At 40.8% G+C, this 20,688-nt stretch overlaps 1 protein-coding gene across 1 annotated transcript; it reads left to right on the forward strand.

Moving 5' to 3' along the window:
* The first annotated feature begins 4,276 nt into the window (after window positions 1-4,276).
* On the forward strand, window positions 4,277-17,334 carry EPGN (epithelial mitogen). Its single transcript, XM_075283702.1, has 5 exons — window positions 4,277-4,334; window positions 5,695-5,763; window positions 7,224-7,332; window positions 10,188-10,343; window positions 17,277-17,334. Exons 1-5 carry the CDS (start codon window positions 4,277-4,279, stop codon window positions 17,332-17,334), a joined length of 450 nt encoding a protein of 149 aa, XP_075139803.1.
* Window positions 17,335-20,688: the final 3,354 nt, after the last annotated feature.

The following is a 20,688-nucleotide window of genomic DNA, read 5'->3' on the forward strand; positions in this document are numbered from 1 at the left end:
TCAATAAAATGATAAGGGTGCCCATACTTTTGCACCGGTCAAATTTTGGTTTAATGCATATTGCACATTTTCTGTTAGTACAATAAACCTCATTTCAATCCTGAAATATTACTGTGTCCATCAGTTATTAGATATATCAAACTGAAATGGCTGTTGCAAACACCAAAATATTTAGAACTAAAAATGATTAAGATTAATAGGGGTGCCCAAACTTTTTCATAGGACTGTATCTGTAATGGAAGATACCAATGTCAACTAGGACGTAGTTGAGTATGTCGAACAAATCTCAGTTTAACATTTTGTAATATACTTTATTAACCCATACACAGTAACATTCAGTGAGAGGCAGAACAAAGATCAATACACAAGCAAGGGAAAGTGAAAAAATGCAGGATTTCACAGAAAGGATCCAAAATATGTTAAGAAAGTATTTTACAAAATTTATTAATGACAAAAACAATGTCAGAAAATCAAAAGTTGTCCGAAAGTTTATTCACACTTTAAAACATAACCTTTAATGCAAATATACGCAAACACATGTGATAAATAATTCAAAATAAACCTAATGAGAAACCAATTAAAATACTGGAAAGATGAATGAATCGTGACGCATTTCCCTCTGTTAGAAAGTTCAACAGGAGACAAAGAGTTCCAGTAGTAAATATAAAATTCCATAGACAGCCATCATCACATACATATACTGTCAGTTGGAAACTAGAGGGGATTATAAACCCTCAGACATTAGGGTAAGGAAAGGCTCTTTTTAGAGGGGACGAGTAGTTTAAGGATGGCTAAAGTTATCCCAGTATATATAATTACACGTAGATATAGTCAGAATATAGAATATACAAGTAAGTAATGCAACGTCCAGGCTCTGGTTATACTTCAAGCAAAGGTATATATATATTTATTGGATGATTTGCACAACACCAAGCAATGGAAAGATGTATATAGCTCATCAAGGGCTAGTATAAGCACAATATGCAATAAATTAGATGCTAGGTAAATGAACAAGGAAGGAACCAGCTCTATAGTGGAAAACAATGTACAGGTTTAATAAATAGGATGGAAATATATAAAAATGTCCCCTCAAAAAACACTAGTTTAGATATGATAAGTGATAAGTAATTCAGGTTACCATTTAAGTTTAGTCTGTGAGCACAAGATTGAGATATAAACTAACCACAGTACCTTGTAGGGTTGTCAGCACAGTTTATAATGGTGTATTTCTTATTCAGAACTGCTGCTCCATTCTTGTAAAAATTGCTCTTTTATCCCTATGTAAATGAGTAGAAAAGGGGATTTAGGGGCATTGCTTTCCATCAATGAGCTTCACTATCTGCTGCTGCTAACTTATGCTCAGCTCAGCCCACTAACTATACTGATGATGATACACTGCACCAGGAAATGAAGGAAGCTGGCTTCAGATGTAGATATAGTCAGATGAGATGCACAACACCAAGCAATGGAGAGATGGATACAGCTGATCTATGGTCATCTATTCACCTAAGCTCAACATGCAATGAAACAGATGCTAAGCAATTGAACAGGAAAGAAACCAACTCTGTACGTATAGAAATTAGTGAATCTCATGTAGCGCGCTGGCACGCTGACGTCATTACCCCGGCGAGCTCCATATGACTGCCTGGGCCCAATCACAGGCCCCAGCAGTGAAGCCTGTGGAGAAGGACCTCAGTCACCGGCCAGAAGAGCGCCAGAGTGGATGCTGATGCAGGACAAGGGAGTATCAGTATTTTTTTTTTTTTTTAATCATGACAGCACCTCCCAATCTCGTCATGTTTGACCGTGGCATCCAAGGGGTTAAAACTCCTGATCAGAGCTGTGTGATTTGTTATCACGAAGTAGGAGAAATCCTACAATTCTGTCCCTATGTGTCCTTTTTGTATATAAATATGCATCCTTCAGAAATGGTTTTTAAATTTACTTGAGAAAGGAGCCTAGACATTCCATCTGTCATCATTATTAGTTAGCCATTAAAAAGGTATCAACTACTAAAGACTATCAAGTTTGTTTTTTTTTATATTTCCTACCCACTGGCTAACATGGTACGAAAACAAACATTTTCCTTATACTGTATTGACTATGACATGAACTGTGCTCCAGTGTGATGATGGCAAACCTTCTCTGCTAATATCTCTTGCTTCCTGCAGTCCAGTGATGCACATAACTGCATTCACATTGGTCTCACAGTGTATGTAAGTCCAATGTGTGGTCTTTTCAAAAGGCCCTCTCTAAAAATTTGTCTTGTGTTGGATAAGTATGTGGTCTTCTTACAGAGAGACAGCTTCCAGGGAGTATATTGGGAGAAAAAAAATAAGAAAATTGGTCTTTAACCCTTGAGGACACAACTGAAAACCAAACTAATAAATAGATGCACAAAGGTATGTGTGCACTAGGTCAATTAACAAAACAAGGTTTTAGGGGAATTTTTATGCACACTAAAATATAACTTTTAATAGTGATCGTTAAAAGTCTCAATGTAACAAAATAACACAATTAAACGTTCCTCACGTAGTATGTGGTCATGTGGCCGCTGTGCTATTTTAGACACCAAAAGAGGGTTCCCCCTAAATAGGTACAAGGGAAAAACTCTCAATGGTTTGGTGTTCTGTTAGCATCCCACCCAATTATAGTCACTACCACCCAATATTCCACTATAGCTGCGTACTAATGGTGTATAAATTGCCACTAAGTATCAACCTAGTATACAGAGTAACAGTTCTCTGACAAACACACCACCAAGTATTCACAATTGCATGCAGCAAATAGCTAGGGAGGGGAGTGACATTACTAATCTCCGTTTGGGCTATTCTCGGGCATTGGGATGTAGGCTATTAGACACAAGCTGGAACCCACATGCTTAGACACACACACAAACTTATTAAAATAAGAGCGAGATATATGTAGTTCCTGACGCGTTTCAGCTGACTAATTCACAGTGCCAGCATCATCAGAGGCTCACAAACATACAGTTTTTAGAACGTGCTGTAGATACAGCGCTATTACGAGCTTTTTTGACTGCTCGGTCGGTCATAGTTTCTGACCGCCAACAACTGAAAACCACCTTAAGGCCAGGGCCCCATGTGGCATAAACCCTGCGGTTTGGCCATGGCAGAAACATCCACTCTGATCACGGGCACTGTATGCCGATATCCCCATACAAAGTTAAAAAATCGCCTCTGGGGTTGGTCCTCTTCATATGGATGTTCTTCTGAAGGCTCCCAGGCCTGCCATATGAATATAACTCTTGAGACTGGTCTAGGTGTGATGTTTTGATCACTTTTTATTCAAATTATGTTGAGAACCAAAACAGCAAAAACAGTCTATTAGGCATTTTATTTCCTCTGCGGCTCTCACCATCTGGGATGAATAAATTTACATAGTTTGGGGATTTTGCAACATGGAGATATCTAATGTATCTTTATTTATATACCGTATGTAGTCACTTGACTGTGGTCAGTGCAGGAAATGCAGCTCACACATGAACCTTGTTTCATGAATTAAACACTGTTAGGGTGAGTTCACATGGAGGAAAGTGGAGCGCAATCTGGCACGTATACACATGTGAGCAGATTGCGCTCGCAAAAACATCCCATTCATTTCAATGGGAGTTAGGATCGTATACGTCGCATTATTTTGCGGCCGTGATTTTGTATACGATCCTAACTCCCATTGAAATGAATGGGAGCATTTTGAGCGCGTCATCTGCCGGCATGTGTATACGTGCCAGATTGCGCTCCACTTTCCTCCGTGTGAACTCACCCTTATGTTAATAAGTCCTAAATTCTAGTTTTATATGTTAGACACATCTTTGTCATAGCTGCATTTTTTCCCATTGGCTTTTCATCCTAACAATAGTTATAAAGACGTGACACATTTCCAAATATCTGAAGTTTATATTTCATGTGAAATGAAACATTTCTACCCTGTGGGAATACAAAGATAATAAAGGTAAATAGCATAGAAAACTGAGTGGGCTGGTTTCTGTACGAGACTAATGTTTAGCCCTCGGCATACTATCGATAGTACTATCTTAAGTGCTAAAAAGGGAAAGTGCTGTTGTGACATGTCTCACGTCACCCACACAAGTGAAATTATGCTACTTAAATAGTTAATTTGATGCCCTTAGGGAGTTATGTGGTAGGTGGCCATCCAGACAGTGGTGACTGCTTCGAGAAGTCACATCATTCCGCATTCTATATAAGTGAAGACACTTCATCTCACTGACTTCATAATACTTGAGAGGAAACACAAGATGGAAAGACTGATTTTAACACTGGTATTACACATTGTATTCTCAGTACTGACATATGGTAGGTCACTACTTTTACTTTTCAATGACATATGGTAGCATATGTCTCCTGTATATTATAATGATATTATTATTATTATTATTATTATTATTATTATTATTTATATTGTCATTTTATAGGTTTTCACCTTAGCTCTGCCAATGTGTCTGGGGTTTAACTTTTCATATATCCATGGGTTTAACAAGGCTTGGGTGTCTAGGCATTTTACGTATAGCAGAATTTAACTTTTATTTTAGTTTTTTTGTAAAATAAGTGGAGTTTGATATACATTGAACTAATGGTATATGTGTTGAGTAACTGATGTTTTATGAGAACCCGCAGTTTCTTCATATGTAAGACCCACTAAATAAACATGTTAACTACTAGTGACAGAAAGCCAATGGGGACCAAACCAATGTATAGACTTAACCAAAATATGGCAGGTATGAGTTGGCTAAAGTCCCATAAAAACAAACAAACAAAAAAGATCACGAGGAATGGAGATGGATGAAGGATTGGTCTTTGACCTGTGTGAGTACTGGTTTACTGACCCACCAGGAGCTATGTCCACAGAGTCTTAAGGCTCGATGATAAAAGGTCCAAGTAAGGTTTACATATGTTACAGTTTATCATGGTGATTTGGGGTTTAGCTATAGGGTATTTTAAATGGTATAAGTGAGGTAGGGTCCCAGTACAGATTTTGCATTGGGACCCAGAAGCGTCAAGTTATGCCTCTGACTGTGACGTGTACAGGTGTAACAAGCAGTGAGCTATTCTATATGAGTGTATTTATTGTGTATTCTATCTGAGTAACCTGTATAAGGTGGTGCTATATTACATCCCACTATACAAACATTTGTGTTACATAATCCTAGTTATTGCTTCACTCTTCAGCCCCACACCTGTTTGCAGCCCCATGCCATTATTTGGGTTGTCATACATGTGTTTTATGACCACGTCACAGCAATTATTATCACTAAACACAATCTATGGAATGTTTCTTCTGAACACATGGGATGATGCTTTTAGAAATTTCCCTGTCTTACTGGTCTGACCAGAAGATTCTAAGACATGCAGAATTTACATTATATATCACCGTGCTCTCTTCCAGCAATGACATAATAAATAAGTCTCTATACCTATAATTGGGTTTATTTATATACATTTCCGATTATTTAAAGGTGTACATACCATCACCAGCATTTTCTAGCCAGCGAGACATAAGTGACGTGGTTCCTAACTATATCTCCATGCCTACAATTATACAGTATGTACTTGCAGGGATTATCATTTAATGGTGTAATATGAATTATCAAATAAATATCTCTTCGATTTATAGTGTCCATTTATCTTACTGAATATCTGTTCTTTTCCTATTAAGATGTGATGACTGTATTTAGTGAAGAGCCTTCAGGCACCACATCTCCATATACCAACAGAAGAATATCAGGTATTTTTTTTTTATTAGTAGTATATTAATCATATACATTGTAAAAATGTCAATAACAATTCTGGATCATCGCTTCTTAGAAGTGTGCATTGTTCTGTTATTCCTCCTAGAAGTTTATAAATAAATTGACAAGTCGGTGTTACCATTCCACTTGTAAAAGGGGTTTCTCTAAACTGTCTCATGGTGTCAGCTCTGATTGAATAGTGCCTGACTGTATAGGGACACACCCTTGACTGGTAACACCCAGTTCTCAATTTATTCATAAATTTGTAGGACGAATAACATTGGCACAGGATAACGTAGAAGAAGATACTAAGAAAAGATGCTCAGACTTTGTATGGGGTATACAAATATTTACCAAAATAGACAATGATTAGATCAAAATGTAGTGACCGCAGCTGGCAAAATGGAGCTGTAATATGACTGTATGTATAATGAGCTTAAAAATTTCAGCAGAAATGGTCCAGAATTAATGTATGAGGGGGCAATCCAACATACGCTAACCACTGAGACACCGTGCTGCGCAACCACAGTCTCCTGGTCACACATCTAAGGAAAGAAGAATTGGTGTATTACGGTTCTACATGACCAATGTCACATCCACGTCAGATAAGCAATTATCAGAGGTGTCAACATCTGACTGTTCAGGGACATTGAGCGGTTGGGGGAGGACACTCAAACAACTATTCACTGTTTGTTTGACCTAATTGACATGTAACTTGGCTACCTGCTGTTTATGCTTAGGTTGAAATACTGTGCTAATATTTTGTGCCTTGGTACTATGGAGGAGTAGGCTCAGCGGTAGCAGCAGTGGACCCAGACAATCAGAGAAAGACACACAAAAATCAGGTAGCAACAGGTTTTACCCTGTATGTTTATTTGGCAAAACTGGCAGAAAATAAACAGGTCTTAACTTTAGAAAAAAACAGTAAAACAAAACCTGCTCGGCTGAGCGACTAACTAAACAAAAGTACTCTAACTATACATGTGGCTTGCTTTAGCCACATGGAAAAACAAACACAAAACAGAGGCTGTGGTTCACACACAGGTCTCTCACCAGAAGTCAGGCTGTAGAGACAGAACCCGGCTCCTTCACTTTTCCCAAGGAACTGCCCAGGACTGAGGTCTTGTCAGGCTTTATAGGCTCGTGCATGAAAGCTCCTTCTTGCTGTAGGACAAGAAGGGGTTAAAATCACAGTTGAGGTTTTACTACAGCCCTGTACTGACCTCACTCACCATACATAAGAGAGGACTCTGAGGGAGATATAGCGTCCTTCCAAGACGTTACCTGTCACTTTCTCACAGTACTAAAAGTAACAACATTCATTCCATTAAACAACAATGCTCTAGCTATTGTATTAGGCAGCGACAGCAGAGAATGAAGCTCCCTGGCCTATTTAAAGTGAATAAAACACATTAGGTAATTTTACATTTTTTTTAATATGTTGTTATTTTACCAGAATCAAAAGACAGCAAACTACATGAAGAAGGGTGCACTGAAGATTATGCCAGCTTTTGCATTCATGGTCAATGTATTGTCCTTAAATCTCTTGAAGAGCCAATATGCAGGTATTATATATTATATGCTATATACATTATCAATTTGGTTGCTGACTCACTAGACACAAGTATTTTCAAAGTATTTTGTAAATGAACAGCATAGCTGAAATGTCTTATGGCTCAGTGAGAGCTGTGAAAATGTCACACAGATCAAGACAATGTTCCCTATAGGCAGGACCACACCTCACTTATACCCTTCCCCAACATGCCTCCTTTTTGTGACAGACATGCCCATTTTTTAGGACATAACTGCCATATAAAATGCCCAGGTTACATATTAAATGACTGGTAGTGGGAGCATTCTGCTGGGTCCAAGAGACTTGCCCAGTCTTGTAGGAGTATTGGAGGTAAACTCTATTTTCGGGATCCTTAGCAGGTGTCCTCATGATGCAGTAGTACTGATTTATAGTAGTACTTGTAGTAGTTGTTTATAATGGAGATCCATGGTTCTTCATACCACAGAAGCAACCCTAGCATTTGCTATAGGTTCTATGTAGAGATGAGCGGGTAGTATTCGATCGAGTAGGTATTCGATTAAATACAACGGTATTCGAAATATTCGTACTCGATCGAATACTACTTGCTATTCGAATGGAAATATTCAATGCAGAACCAGCGTTGATTGGCCGAATGCTATACAGTCGGCCAATCAACGCTGGTTCTTCTCCTACCTTTAGAAGTCTTCTCCGCGCAGCATCCCCACGGCATCTTCCGGCTCTGAATTCACTCTGCCAGGCACCGGGCCTGGGCAGAGCCGACTGCGCATGCCTGCGCTACAAGAAAATGGCCGCTTTGACTGTAAGTGGCCATTTTCTTGTAGTGCGGACATGCACAGTTGGCTCTGCCCAGGCCCGATGCCTGGCAGAGTGAATTCAGAGCTGGAAGACGCTGCGGGGACGCTGCACGGAGAAGACTTCTCGGAGAATCCAGCCCGACCCTCACCCGTGGACTTGGTAAGTTCAATTTGATCGAATGTTGCATACCCCTGAAACGAGCATTTCCCCCCATTGAGTATAATAGGATTCGATATTCGAGTAGTCGAATATTGAGGGGCTACTCGAAGCGAATATCAAATATCGAACATTTTACTGTTCACTCATCTCTAGTTGCTACCTTAGTTCATAATGATGGAGCATCTCCATTATTGCCACTGACATTAGTCCTTACCCTTGGGTTTAAAATTATATTTCCCACACACATTAACCAATAAGTATGTTTGGAGACTTGAACCCCAGGAGGTCTGATCACTAGTATAATGCATTGTAAAATCCCAATACATTTATTACAGTGCAGCCTATAATAGAAGTCTATAGCAGAAGCCTGGGAACCTTCAATAGGCAACCAGCTGTCATGGTGCTTCCATCAGTTTTGACCAAAGCATCAAGAGGGTGCAGTTCATATAATAGCTCGAGTATTAAAGGGGCTCTATCAGCAAAATTATGCTAATAGAGCCCCACATATGCGTGAATAGCCTTTAAAAAGGCTATTCGGGCACCGTAAATGTTATGTTAACCCCTGTCCCATTTTTAAATAAAAGCATTAAAACATATATGCAAATCTTACCGAAAGTGCACCATGGGCGGGGATGCACGATGCGACGTCAGATTCGGGCACGCCTGCCTCTTCTGTCTTCTTGTAGTGACGCCTTCTGGTTCCATGTTTTCTTCTGGCTTCTTCTCTTCAAATCCCGCACCTGCATAGTAGCGCTTCCCTCCGGAGTGCTACTGCGCAGGCTCACTTGCCATTTAAAATGGCGAGTGAGCCTGCGCAGTAGCGCTCTGGAGGGAAGTGCTACTACACAAGCGTATGGACACAACATCACTGCTCAACCACTGACTGACTGATGTCCTCATTTGCGGGCCAAAGGTCAGGAAAGCAGAGGACCCAAACATAGACTCTCTGCTAGATCCCCAGCCAAGAGGTGAGCATATAGTGTTTATTATTGTAAGCCTTGCTAGGGGATAAAAAAGGAACTGGAACACTCCTTTAAGTCTCCCCTGATGTGCATATATTTATAAGTGTAGATAGTTTGGTGATGATGTCACATAATGCAAATAATTGGCTACATGCAGAATGAATAACACAGCAACTGGTCAGGTCCCAAGGAGCTGAGAGTCTTAGGGAAATTCAGTTATAAATCACTGTCATAAAGAAATTCACAGAACAAAGCATTGAAAGGAGACAGAACTGCGTCAGTGAGGCCTTGTTCAAACAATTGAATGTGAAGCCCGAGGCTCTTTCGAGGAGGGTTTTGATGCTTCTCCAATGGAGGACAGATTGCACTCGGTTGTCATCAGAGTACATTCCAAGACCCCTTGGCCTGCATACATGGTCATGTGCATGTGGCCTTATATTGCTGTAAAGGAATTTTCCACCAGTATGACATTGGTGATGTACATTGCTTGACACCAGGTACCCCCCAAATGAGGACTAGCATTGCAGCCTCTGCACAGCACACTAAACACAGCGCTGTAGATTGTATAGCAGGCATGCATAGTGTCAGTTGAATAGAACTGAGCTGCAGTACGGCCATGAACGATCAATGAACTTTTCAATATGAGCCTTTTCAATATGCTGATCAGCAGGACCGAAAGATGTTGGACCAGGTAGGACATCGATAGTCTCACTAAACCCCTTTAACGTAGCATAACAGAAGTAGAAGAGGGGATTTGGTCAAACAGAATTTTGCAGAAAGCGACCAAGGTTTTTAAAATCTTTGCTTGCAGTCCTTCAAAAAGAACCTTCATTGTTTACTGCATGTGGATAAAAATCTCTCCCGGACATGAGATGGCCCAAAAATGTAAATTTCATACTGCTATATGTATATGTGCATAGATAAACCATTTTCCTCTGCTTTCATATAGGTGTAATTCTGGATTCACAGGAGAAAGATGTGAACACGTTATTTTATTAGCATCAAAGCGAAAAGAAATGGAAGCAACAAATATTGCCATTGGGATAGGAATAGCATTGCTTATCAGCGCAGTGATCGCCTTTATCTACTTCTACAAGGAAAAAAGGTATGTTCATTTAGGGGAATCCGTCACCAGAGCCCAGAATATCACTCCAGTCAATGCCTCAGAGACTGCAAGCAGTTATAAAAGCCAGAGGTGGTGAAACAAAGTGCTAGTGATGTGTTGGAGTGTTATTTTGTTTGTTTGCTTTACATGATTCCATAATTTTTTCCTCAGAATTGAGAGATTCCATAATTTACTCCCTGTGCTTGTTCTAAAAATCTAACTGTCACTGGCTACCACAATTATTTTTCTTGATTCAGATTCCCAGCTATGGACAGCGCTGTTTCGGCCTATTGGGCCTCCTCAGCATAGCGTAGGGATACTGATTTGGCAGAGTGAGAGACTATAGACCAGGGTCAGGGGACAATCGTACACATCAGGCAGAGTGTTTGCCTACATAGGCAGTACAGAAGTTATTCCTGCTCCGCTAGGGATTCTGGGTAAAAAATATGCAAATCTATTCCCCTACACTATGCTGAGGATGGCCCAATAGGCCGAAACAGCGCTGCCCATAGCTGGGAATCTGTTCCTTTTGGGACAGAAATACTGATTTGGCAATTAAATCCACATTATGATTAAAAAGACTTTATAACGGAGTTGTTCATGATGTTAAGGATGCTGCCCTCTATAGGGTGGCGTACAGAGTGCACTGTTCTCCTAATTACATCCTGGAGAATAGATTTGCATATTTTTTACCCAGAATCCCTAGCGGAGCAGGAATGACTTATAAGTCTCCGTACTGCCTATGTAGGCACACACTCTCCCTGATGTGTACGATTGTCCCCTCACTCAAATACTGTAATAAATATTATAGATCATATCTCTACTTTATTTTGGCATCATTTTTTAATTGTCCTTTAACTTTATCCTACTGGTGGAATTTTTAAATTTTAGTTTTTTACTCTCTACTTTCCAAACCCTGTAGCTTTTGTATTATTCCATTCACAGAGCCATATGAGGGCTTAATGTTTGCCAGACAAATTGTTCTTCATAATGGTTCCATTTATTATTCTGTACAATGTATGGGGAAGATGAAAAAAAATTGGAATTGGAAAAAAAAGTGCATTTGTGTGACTTTCTTACAGACTTTGTTCTTACGACGTTCACTCTGTAGCCAAAATGCCACCTATCAGTGGCGTAACTAGGAATGGCGGGGCCCCGTGGCGAACTTTTGACATGCCCTCCCCCCACCCCGACCGACACCGACAACCTCGACCGACCCCCTCCTACGCATTTCTGCGTGTTCTATTAGGCCCCATAGTGGCCCCTTAACACTGTATTATCCCCCATAGTGGCCCTTGCACATAGTATTATCCAACATAGTGGCCCCTGCACACAGTATTATCCCCCATAGTGGCCCCTGCACACAGTATTATCCCCCATAGGGGCCCCTGCACACAGTATTATCCCCATAGGGGCACCTGCACACAGTATTATCCCTCATAGGGGCCCCTGCACACAGTATTATCCCCCATAGGGGTCCCTGCACACAGTATTATGCCCCATAGGGGCCCCTACACACAGTATTATGCCCCATAGTGGCCCCTTAATACAGTATTATTCCCCATAGTGGCCCCTGCACACAGTATTATCCCTCATAGGGGCCCCTGCACACAGTATTATCCACCATAGGGGCCCCTGCACACAGTATTATCCCCCATAGGGGCCCCTGCACACAGTATTATACCCCATAGTTGCCCCTGCACACAGTATTATGCCCCATAGTGGACACCCATAAACAATTATTATACTCTGGGGTCTTTTCAGACCCCAGAGTATAATAATCGGAGACCCGGGGGAATAAAAACATAAAAAACTAATGTTACTTACCTGTCTCTGGCTCCTACGCGGTCTTCTCCGCTGCCTTCTCTTCTGCCGTCCTTGTTTAATGACGTCTGACGTCACATGACCCAGGACGCAGGCCGGGTTCATGTGACGTCAGAGACGTCAGAAAGGACGTCAGGCAGGATCGTGGAGAGGTAAGTAACATGTTTTTTATGTTTCTTACCTCTCCCGGTCCGCCGATCATTATACTCGGGGGTCCGAAAAGACCCCCGAGTATAATGATAGCAGCGGTAGCGGCTGTCACCAGGCCCCCAATGTCCCGGGCCCTGTGGCAGCTGCCTCCGCTGCTATGGCGGTAGTTACGCCACTGCCACCTATATGTTTCAGTATGATTCAAGGGATATCAAATTTATATAGTTTTATTTACATTTTAACCCTTTAACAAAAATCCAAAACTTTGCAAGAAATTTGTTAGACACCCAGAAGTTTTTATTTTTCCATGTATGTGGATGCATAGGGCAATTGTTATATTCTGGGGTCTCTGCAGACGCCCAGGGAGGTGATCAAACATTAAAAAAAGCTGCATTACTTACCTCCCCTGGGCTCCAGCATGGATCCCCATTCTCTTTGTTGCTTATGACAACAGGGACCGCTACTTGGGTGAAAAAAATAAATTGTCTTTGCAGAATTGTCTTCTGAGAAGCATAACAATTTTATTTATATATTGAGAATGTGAGAAGAAACAGCAAAAAATGTTTTTTTCCACATTCACTTTGCGGGTTAACTAATGGTTTCGTTTTATTGTACCGTTTGTAAAGGTTGTGGCAATAAGAAAAATTTGATGTTTTATAATAAGTTTTTGTTTTTATATTGTGTGTATGGGGAATAATGCAAAAACATAGATTTATTTTTTTTTGTCTACATTTCCCAATAGGGGACATGAACCAGTAATCTTATGATTGTTGAATCATTATTATACCCTCCAATACAAAGGGACTGGAATGTGTAATGGTTGTAAGCATATGTATAGGCTAATAGACCTAACCAATCGATCCTGCCAGAATACAGGATTGCAGACCTGGGGCACAGAACAGGCCCCTGACTACCAAATGAACATCAAGACAGTGCTGAAGACACTAGGACCCTTCGGCTGCATTCACATGGAGGAAAATGGCGCTGAATCTGGTGTGGAATCTGCGTCAGATTCAGTGCTGAAAAAAAGCTTCCCATTGACTTCAATGGGTTCCTTTATCTGGAATCAGCGTTAGACTCAGTGGTGAGAAAAAAAGCCTCCCATTGACTTCAATGGGTTCCTTTTTCAGCGCTGAATCTGATGCAGATTCCACACCAAATTCAGCACCATTTTCCTCCTTTTGAATGCACTCTTAGATGCCATGATCATGACTGATCACTGCATCTATGGGGTTAATACCCACGATCGGAGCTCGGCTTTGGATGCAGGTGTTTCAGGCGGGTGTCAGGTGTTACAACAGCTTCTGAGCGGGTGACATTACCACAACATAATAGTATGTCATGGTGAATTAAGGCACACATTTCCATTATGTGTGGAAAGGGGTTAAAAATAGTATATCTATCAACCTATATATTTAGAGTCAGATATATCAGCATAGTAGCTGTTTTGTTCAGCAGTAGAATAAAACATATTGTACCTGTGACATACAAATCTGTGGCAATAAACGGCTTAGATATGAGTTAGAAATAAATGGTGGAATATGTCATCCGAAAAGTCAAGCTAAAGAGGAAGAACATATTGATCTGCAGGTTGATTTGTATGTTATAGATGCAAGATAGAAGTTTCCTTTATTATATATGACCTTGTCAAGAAGCAACTTCTGCATTTCACTTGATAACAGTCAAGCAACCCTTGCATTTTATTTTATACTACAAATGATATACAAATGCTCAACAACCAGCATCCAAATCCAAGTTGTCTGAGAGCACATTAAACTCTTATATGTGAAACTGAAGCCACAATTCACAATACCTGAAATTGGTGATATATAAAGACCTGAAATAGACAGTAGTCCATTCTTATTGTCTATTTAATCTTCTACAAATTTTAATGACGTCATTAAAATACCATATTTCTGGAAGAATGTGTCTGCCCATGTAGTATCTGTCATGTAAAGGTTAAGGTAAGATTTACTAAAGCATACTAAGCCTTACACCGAACATAAAAATGACCAGGATATGGCATTTAGTCTTAGTAAATCAGATGATAGATACATTAAAATAGACTTCACAATGACTTCACTTCTATGTAATAATTCATAGAGCACTGGTGGGCATCCGTAGCAGGAAAGTATTGGAAAGCACATAGCCTGCTGAGCTCACTTCCGAATTTTACATTGACTTATTCACACCTCTGCTATGTTTTGTGTCATTTTTGCTCATGTATTCATGCATCTTAAGACACTAATGGTAAATCTTCCCTATATCTCCTAACGAATAAGTTGAAAACAGAAGCCAGTTTATGGAATTGGGTTCTTGGGATAGAGATACTTTGATGCCCTCAGTCCCATTGTGTAAAATGACTTTCTTTGTAAGTCATTCTTTCTGTCTGTATTTGAACCCTACAAGCAGTGGCGTAACTACCGCTATAGCAGCAGAGGCAGCTGCCACAGGGCCTGGCACATTGGGGGCCCGGTGACAGCTGCTACCGCTGCTATCATTATACTCGGGGGTCTTTTCGGACCCCCGAGTATAATGATTGGCAGACCGGGAGAGGTAAGGAACATAAAAAACATGTTACTTACCTCTCCACGATCCTGCCAGGCCTCCTTCATGACGTCTCTGACGTCACATGAACCCGGCCTGGGTCCCGGGTCATGTGACGTCCGACGTCATTGAACAGGGACAGCAGCGCAGAAGGCAGCAGAGAAGACAGCATAGGAGCCAGGGGACAGGTAAGTAACAGTAGTTTTTTATGTTTTTATTCCCCCGGGTCTCCGATTATTATACTCTGGGGTCTGAAAAGACCCCAGAGTATAATAATTGTTTATGGGTGTCCGCAGTGGGACATAGTACTGTGTGCAGGAGCCACTAAGGGACATAATACTGTGTTCAGGGGCCACTATGGGGGTTAATACTGTGTGTAGGGGCCACTATGGGGGATAATACTGTTTGCAGGGGCCACTAAGGGACATAATACTGTGTGCAGGGGCCACTATGGGGGATAATACTGTGTGCAGGGGCCATTATGGGGCATAATACTGTGTTCAGGGGCCACTATGGGGCATAATACTGTGTGCAGGGGCCACTATGGGGGATAATACTGTGTTAGGGGGCCACTATGGGGCATAATAGAACGCGCAGAAATGCGTAGGAGGGGGTCGGTCAAGGTCGTCGGTGTCGGTCGGGGGGGGGGGCCATGTCAAAAGTTCGCCACGGGGCCCCGCCATTCCTAGTTACGCCACTGCCTACAAATTGTACAGCGCTGCGGAATATGTTGGCGCTATATAAATAAAATTCATTATTATTATGATGATCATTCACAATTCTAACATCTCTAACACCCGGCCTTCTGCTACTATTTCCATTGGAATATGGCCAATCCCTTTAGACGAAATTTACTATTTATTTATATGAATCATGCCAATATGAATGAATGTTCGAATATGTAATAAATGGCTGTGCCTAATTCATCTATGCACAGGATCCGGCCATCCATAAAAGGTTCCAGATGGGACAACCCCTTAAGCTTAGCTTATCACGTGTATTAGTAATGTCAAAAATACAGCCAATGTTAAAAATACCCATAGTAATGTCTACTGACAGAAGCCAAGAAACCCTTTAACATAGTGAGTAGATTATTATGTATAGATATATAGACCTTACGGCTAAGGCCCCATGTAGAAAAGTGAAGCAAAAAAAAAAAAGCTGCGGCCTTTATGCTCTTATTATACTTGTACAGGAAACACCAGTGTTTCCATAGATATAATTGAAATGCTGTAATTTTCAAAAAAAAAATTCCGCTGCAGATTTTTTTCTGCAATGTGTGGATGAGATTATCCAGAATCCTATCCACTTTGCAGGTACTTGAAAACACTGCGTTTTTGCAATGTGGAAATACTGCAATTTTGCCATGGCAGAAACGCCACAGGAAAAATTTAATCTAGCAAATCCCATGCCCACTTTACAGTAAAAACTGCAGTGCGGCGATTTTCAAAAATCGTCGTGGAGTTTTCCCATAGGTATAATTGTAAGAGAAAGTCTGCGGAGGAAAACTCCGCAAACTTTCTGTCTAAAGCGTTGCGGGAAGAACCACGATGCATTGTTGTCGCGGTTTTTCCTGCAGTGCTTTTTTGCTGCAGGATGTCCCATGGGGCCTTAACCTTAAGGGTATTTATGAGTTTACAATATTGATGGATTATTCTTATAAGGTTCACACGGGCACAGAGGGGGTAGATTATGGCGTCCATGTCATAATCCGCCCCCTCACAATGGTGGTCTATGGAGACCGCTAGCGTTCTTTTTTCCTCTAGCTGCATGTTGTCGCTAGCGGAAAAAAGAAGCGAGCTGCCCTTTCTTTAGGCGGATTCCACGGCTCGTTAACCTGCGGCGTCCGCCTTGCGGCAGCAACCTCCGGAGTCGACCCATTCATTTGAGCCTACTCCGGAGTGGGAAGCTGCGACTGTCGGAATCTGCGACAGTCATGGCAGGTGCATTTTGGCCCGAGAGTGACGAGGCTCCCCGCATCACTCTCGGAGCCAAAATCCGCCCTTCCGTTCCCCGTGTGAACGGGGCCTAAAATAGCCCATCAATATCTTATCAGTAGGGTCCAACTGTAAGGCACTGGGGACCAGGGTGGTACATCATTTGTGCTTTGTCCCCTTTACTGTTTATCATGCATATCACTTTACGTTTGCTTGTTACCTGGTACTCTAGCTCACAGCTATTCAATCCCATTCAGGTGAATAGGACTGGACTGCAGTACCTTGCAAACAATGAAGGAATGTAGCTGTTTATTCACACTTGGAGTACCAGGAGTTGGCAGTCAATCCTGGAAAACCCTGTTAATTTTCATGGCTCTTTCTACTTAAATGTAAATTATATTGGTGGCTACGTGGTTAATGTTGGTCTTCTGAATTAATCTTAATTTGTCATTTTTTTCTAATGTGTCTCTTACAGATGTAAAAAGTCAGCCCAAAATCACGTAAAATGTAATATAGAGGAAACAATGCCATAAATCCATATATTGGACTGATTTGCAATATACTAAAAAGGACAAACAACACAAGTCACCTGTTCATCAAATATCGTGGCTGCAAAAAATTTCACTCCCTGCAATGTGGAAATGTTCATTGGTCGAACTGCTCAAAACTTGTCCTCAAGGCCTCGCTACTGAACTTCTGTTTAATATCTGACAAACCTAGTTACAAAGTGAAAATTGATCTAATAGGGTTTCTGAAGTCTTAAAATATCTGCATTGCCCTAAAGAGTTCTTTATCAGTGATCCCTTACTGTTGGTGTTGCTCTATGTGTAATGACCGGACCGGTGACAATGCCGATGGAACTTCAGTGATACAGCCAGCAGATGGATTGCCATGATGGACATCATGTGTACATGGGAGCAGTGACGAACTATGAGATTGGAGGACCATAATGTTATCAATAATCATATTTCCTACTTTATTATTATATTTTTGTGCCCATGCTGTCACTTCAGTGTTTTGAAGGAAGTTACTGGTGTTATTGGCTATGTGGAAATTTTAGGCTGTTTGAAAACTGTATTTGCTAGAATATCTTGCATTTCAAATACAGCAATTATATCACCCTTCAATATTTGATCTAAGAAACTGATCTAAGTAGACTAATAGGGATTGCCTACTTTGAAGTCTCCTGAGAATAAGCTGAATATAGGGGATCCTGCTGCTCTGCTCCCTAACAATTAGTGTTGATCAATCTATCTTGCAGCATCACCACTGGAGAGCAGTACAAAAACAAAAAACGAGAGACACCGAGTGCTCTGAGCGTAGTATTAATACTAGTTTTGTAGTAATTATGAATTTAAATAAATATACCAGTTGGCCTCTCACCTGAAGAGTCTGTGTCTTTGTGATCACAAATGGAGTGAAAATCCAGGTGGGAGTGGCAGCAAAACCCGCAGAAACACCGGAAAACCGGAGAGAGAAAATGAAATGCAGGAAGACGGGGGTCTGCGCTCACTGGTAAGACTTGAATAATAGCCGGAAGAATAGATGTAATGGTAGAAAGTAGGTTCCTTTTATTGTAAAAAAATTAAAAGCACGACGCGTTTCGGACCACCACGGGTCCTTTCTCAAGTGCAGATTTAGCTGAGTGAGCCGGGCTGGATGTATACAGCCCGGCTCACTCAGCTAAATCTTCACACTTGGAGTACCAGGAGTTGGCAGTCAATCCTGGAAAACCCTGTTAATTTTCATGGCTCTTTCTACTTAAATGTAAATTATATTGGTGGCTACGTGGTTAATGTTGGTCTTCTGAATTAATCTTAATTTGTCATTTTTTTCTAATGTGTCTCTTACAGATGTAAAAAGCACGACGCGTTTCGGACCACCACGGGTCCTTTCTCAAGTGCAGATTTAGCTGAGTGAGCCGGGCTGGATGTATACAGCCCGGCTCACTCAGCTAAATCTTCACTTGAGAAAGGACCCGTGGTGGTCTGAAACGCGTCGTGCTTTTAATTGTTTTTACAATAAAAGGAACCTACTTTCTACCACTACATCTATTCTTCCGGCTATTATTCAAGTCTTACCAGTGAGCGCAGACCCCCGTCTTCCTGCATTTCATCACCACTGGAGAAATATACATATAGTATGAGAAGCTTAATAGGCTGTCCACATAATACACATACGTTAAACATTTTGTACTTGCTGGGTTCTACAGATAAAGATATTCTTTGCAGTTGCTCTCCTCTATGGTTAATAAAAGTGAATCACAAGTGAAAGGCTCCATAACATTTATATGCTCTAATGGAACATATAAAAAGGAGTAGCCCTAACGTAGATTTTATGAAATTTCCACAACCAATTTCCAAAAATGAAGAAACTGGCAGATGCCAGAGAGCAGTGAAATAAGCTAACCTTGATCTCACAATGTGCTGGGAGATAGAATCTAAGGCTACCCAAACATCTTCAGCGGAGCCCACTGCAAAGCTGGCTGGTCTTGAGCTGGATATGGACCCAGATCATCATCCCACAAATTTATTCTAAAAAATAGATGGACTACAAACTGATATCAAACCAGAACCCACAGTAAAACTCACAAGGCAGGTCAAACCAAGAGAGTGGAATCAAAGCTGAGGTCAATCAGGAGTTAACAGTCATAGCTACATCAAAAAGTAAGTGAACATTCAGTAAAAAAGACAAGGTCTGGAATACTGCAAACCAGAGGATCAGAGCACAGGAGTCTAAAACTAGTCACAATTAACTAATAGCAGGCACATGGGGAGTCCAGAACAAACTTTAAATATCCCTCCTCAGCTGCTGATTGACTCAGCATCTCAGTGCTCTGATTAGCTGCAGAAAGCTTCACATGTTGGCATGGCAACCTTCAGGCAACAGCAGCGATCAGTGCTGCAGTGAGGAGCACACTGAGATTCCTAACAGCAGGCAACCAACTATTAAATGGGTGTTGTGCACCGCAGTTATGACCAGGGCTCCTAGCTGTACAGTGTCTACAGCTCCATTAATTTAAATGAGGACTGCCAGAAATAGCCGAGTAAACATTCGGTTATCTCTGGTGGTTCCCATTAAAATGAGACGAGCCCTGGTTATAACTGGGGTGCAGAGCACCTTGGTTCTCAAGATTGGAGGGGTCTCAGTTATGGGGCAGCCATTAATAAGCAAGCTATCCCCTATCCTTTGGGGGTATCTTCTTGTATCTGAAATGCCCATTTAACTACTTCCAATGTTGTATCACATATGTACAGCACAGTGATCGAGAGATAACTCAGATCTTTTGTATTTAAAGGGAGTCTACCACTACCAAAATTACTTCTAAATCACTTACATTCTACTGTAGGGTCACTGTGGACTTACCTTTTTCGTGTCAAAGTGCAAATTTACTGTACTGCATTTTTATTATATTTTCCAAAATTGATTGTTTTCTCAAAATATTAATGTGCTAGTCATCTTGTAATGTTAGGACTATCTTTCTCTCTACCACACATATCTATTAAAGTCTTAGTTGTGTCTATTAAGAAAGTGGTTGATAATATAAAAATGATCATCCATATTGAGTAGCGCAAGCTCAGGATGTAATGTAATTCTTTTCTCAACATTAACTTCCTTTACTGTGGATGGATATCACTGTAAACTAAGAAAAAAAGAATTTATGGCTAGCATCTCAGCAATTTTACAATGTGTTGCATATTTTTAGATAAGCTTGACATGTGAAGTAATGGCTAACCTTTAGCATATAGCAAAGGAATTTAGCTGTAGGCTGTAGACCTTTTATATTTTCCATTTGCCACAAAACCATAAAATCCCTAAGGATGAAATATGATATACTGTATGACATTGATAGTATTTATGGAAATAATAATGAAAAGCCTTGTATT

The sequence above is a fragment of the Leptodactylus fuscus genome, chromosome 1, assembly GCF_031893055.1.
Source record: "Leptodactylus fuscus isolate aLepFus1 chromosome 1, aLepFus1.hap2, whole genome shotgun sequence".
Classification (NCBI taxonomy): Eukaryota; Metazoa; Chordata; class Amphibia; order Anura; family Leptodactylidae; genus Leptodactylus; species Leptodactylus fuscus.

What these genes read in the sequence shown, in the direction of transcription:
- EPGN (XM_075283702.1), top strand. Translation starts at nt 4,277, where the DNA reads ATGGAAAGACTGATTTTAACACTGGTATTACACATTGTATTCTCAGTA. An exon ending in ATTCTCAGTACTGACATATG is followed by an intron (nt 4,335 to 5,694) that starts GTAGGTCACTAC and finishes TTTCCTATTAAG; the next exon opens with ATGTGATGACTGTATTTAGT. An exon ending in TACTTCTACAAGGAAAAAAG is followed by an intron (nt 10,344 to 17,276) that starts GTATGTTCATTT and finishes TGTCTCTTACAG; the next exon opens with ATGTAAAAAGTCAGCCCAAA.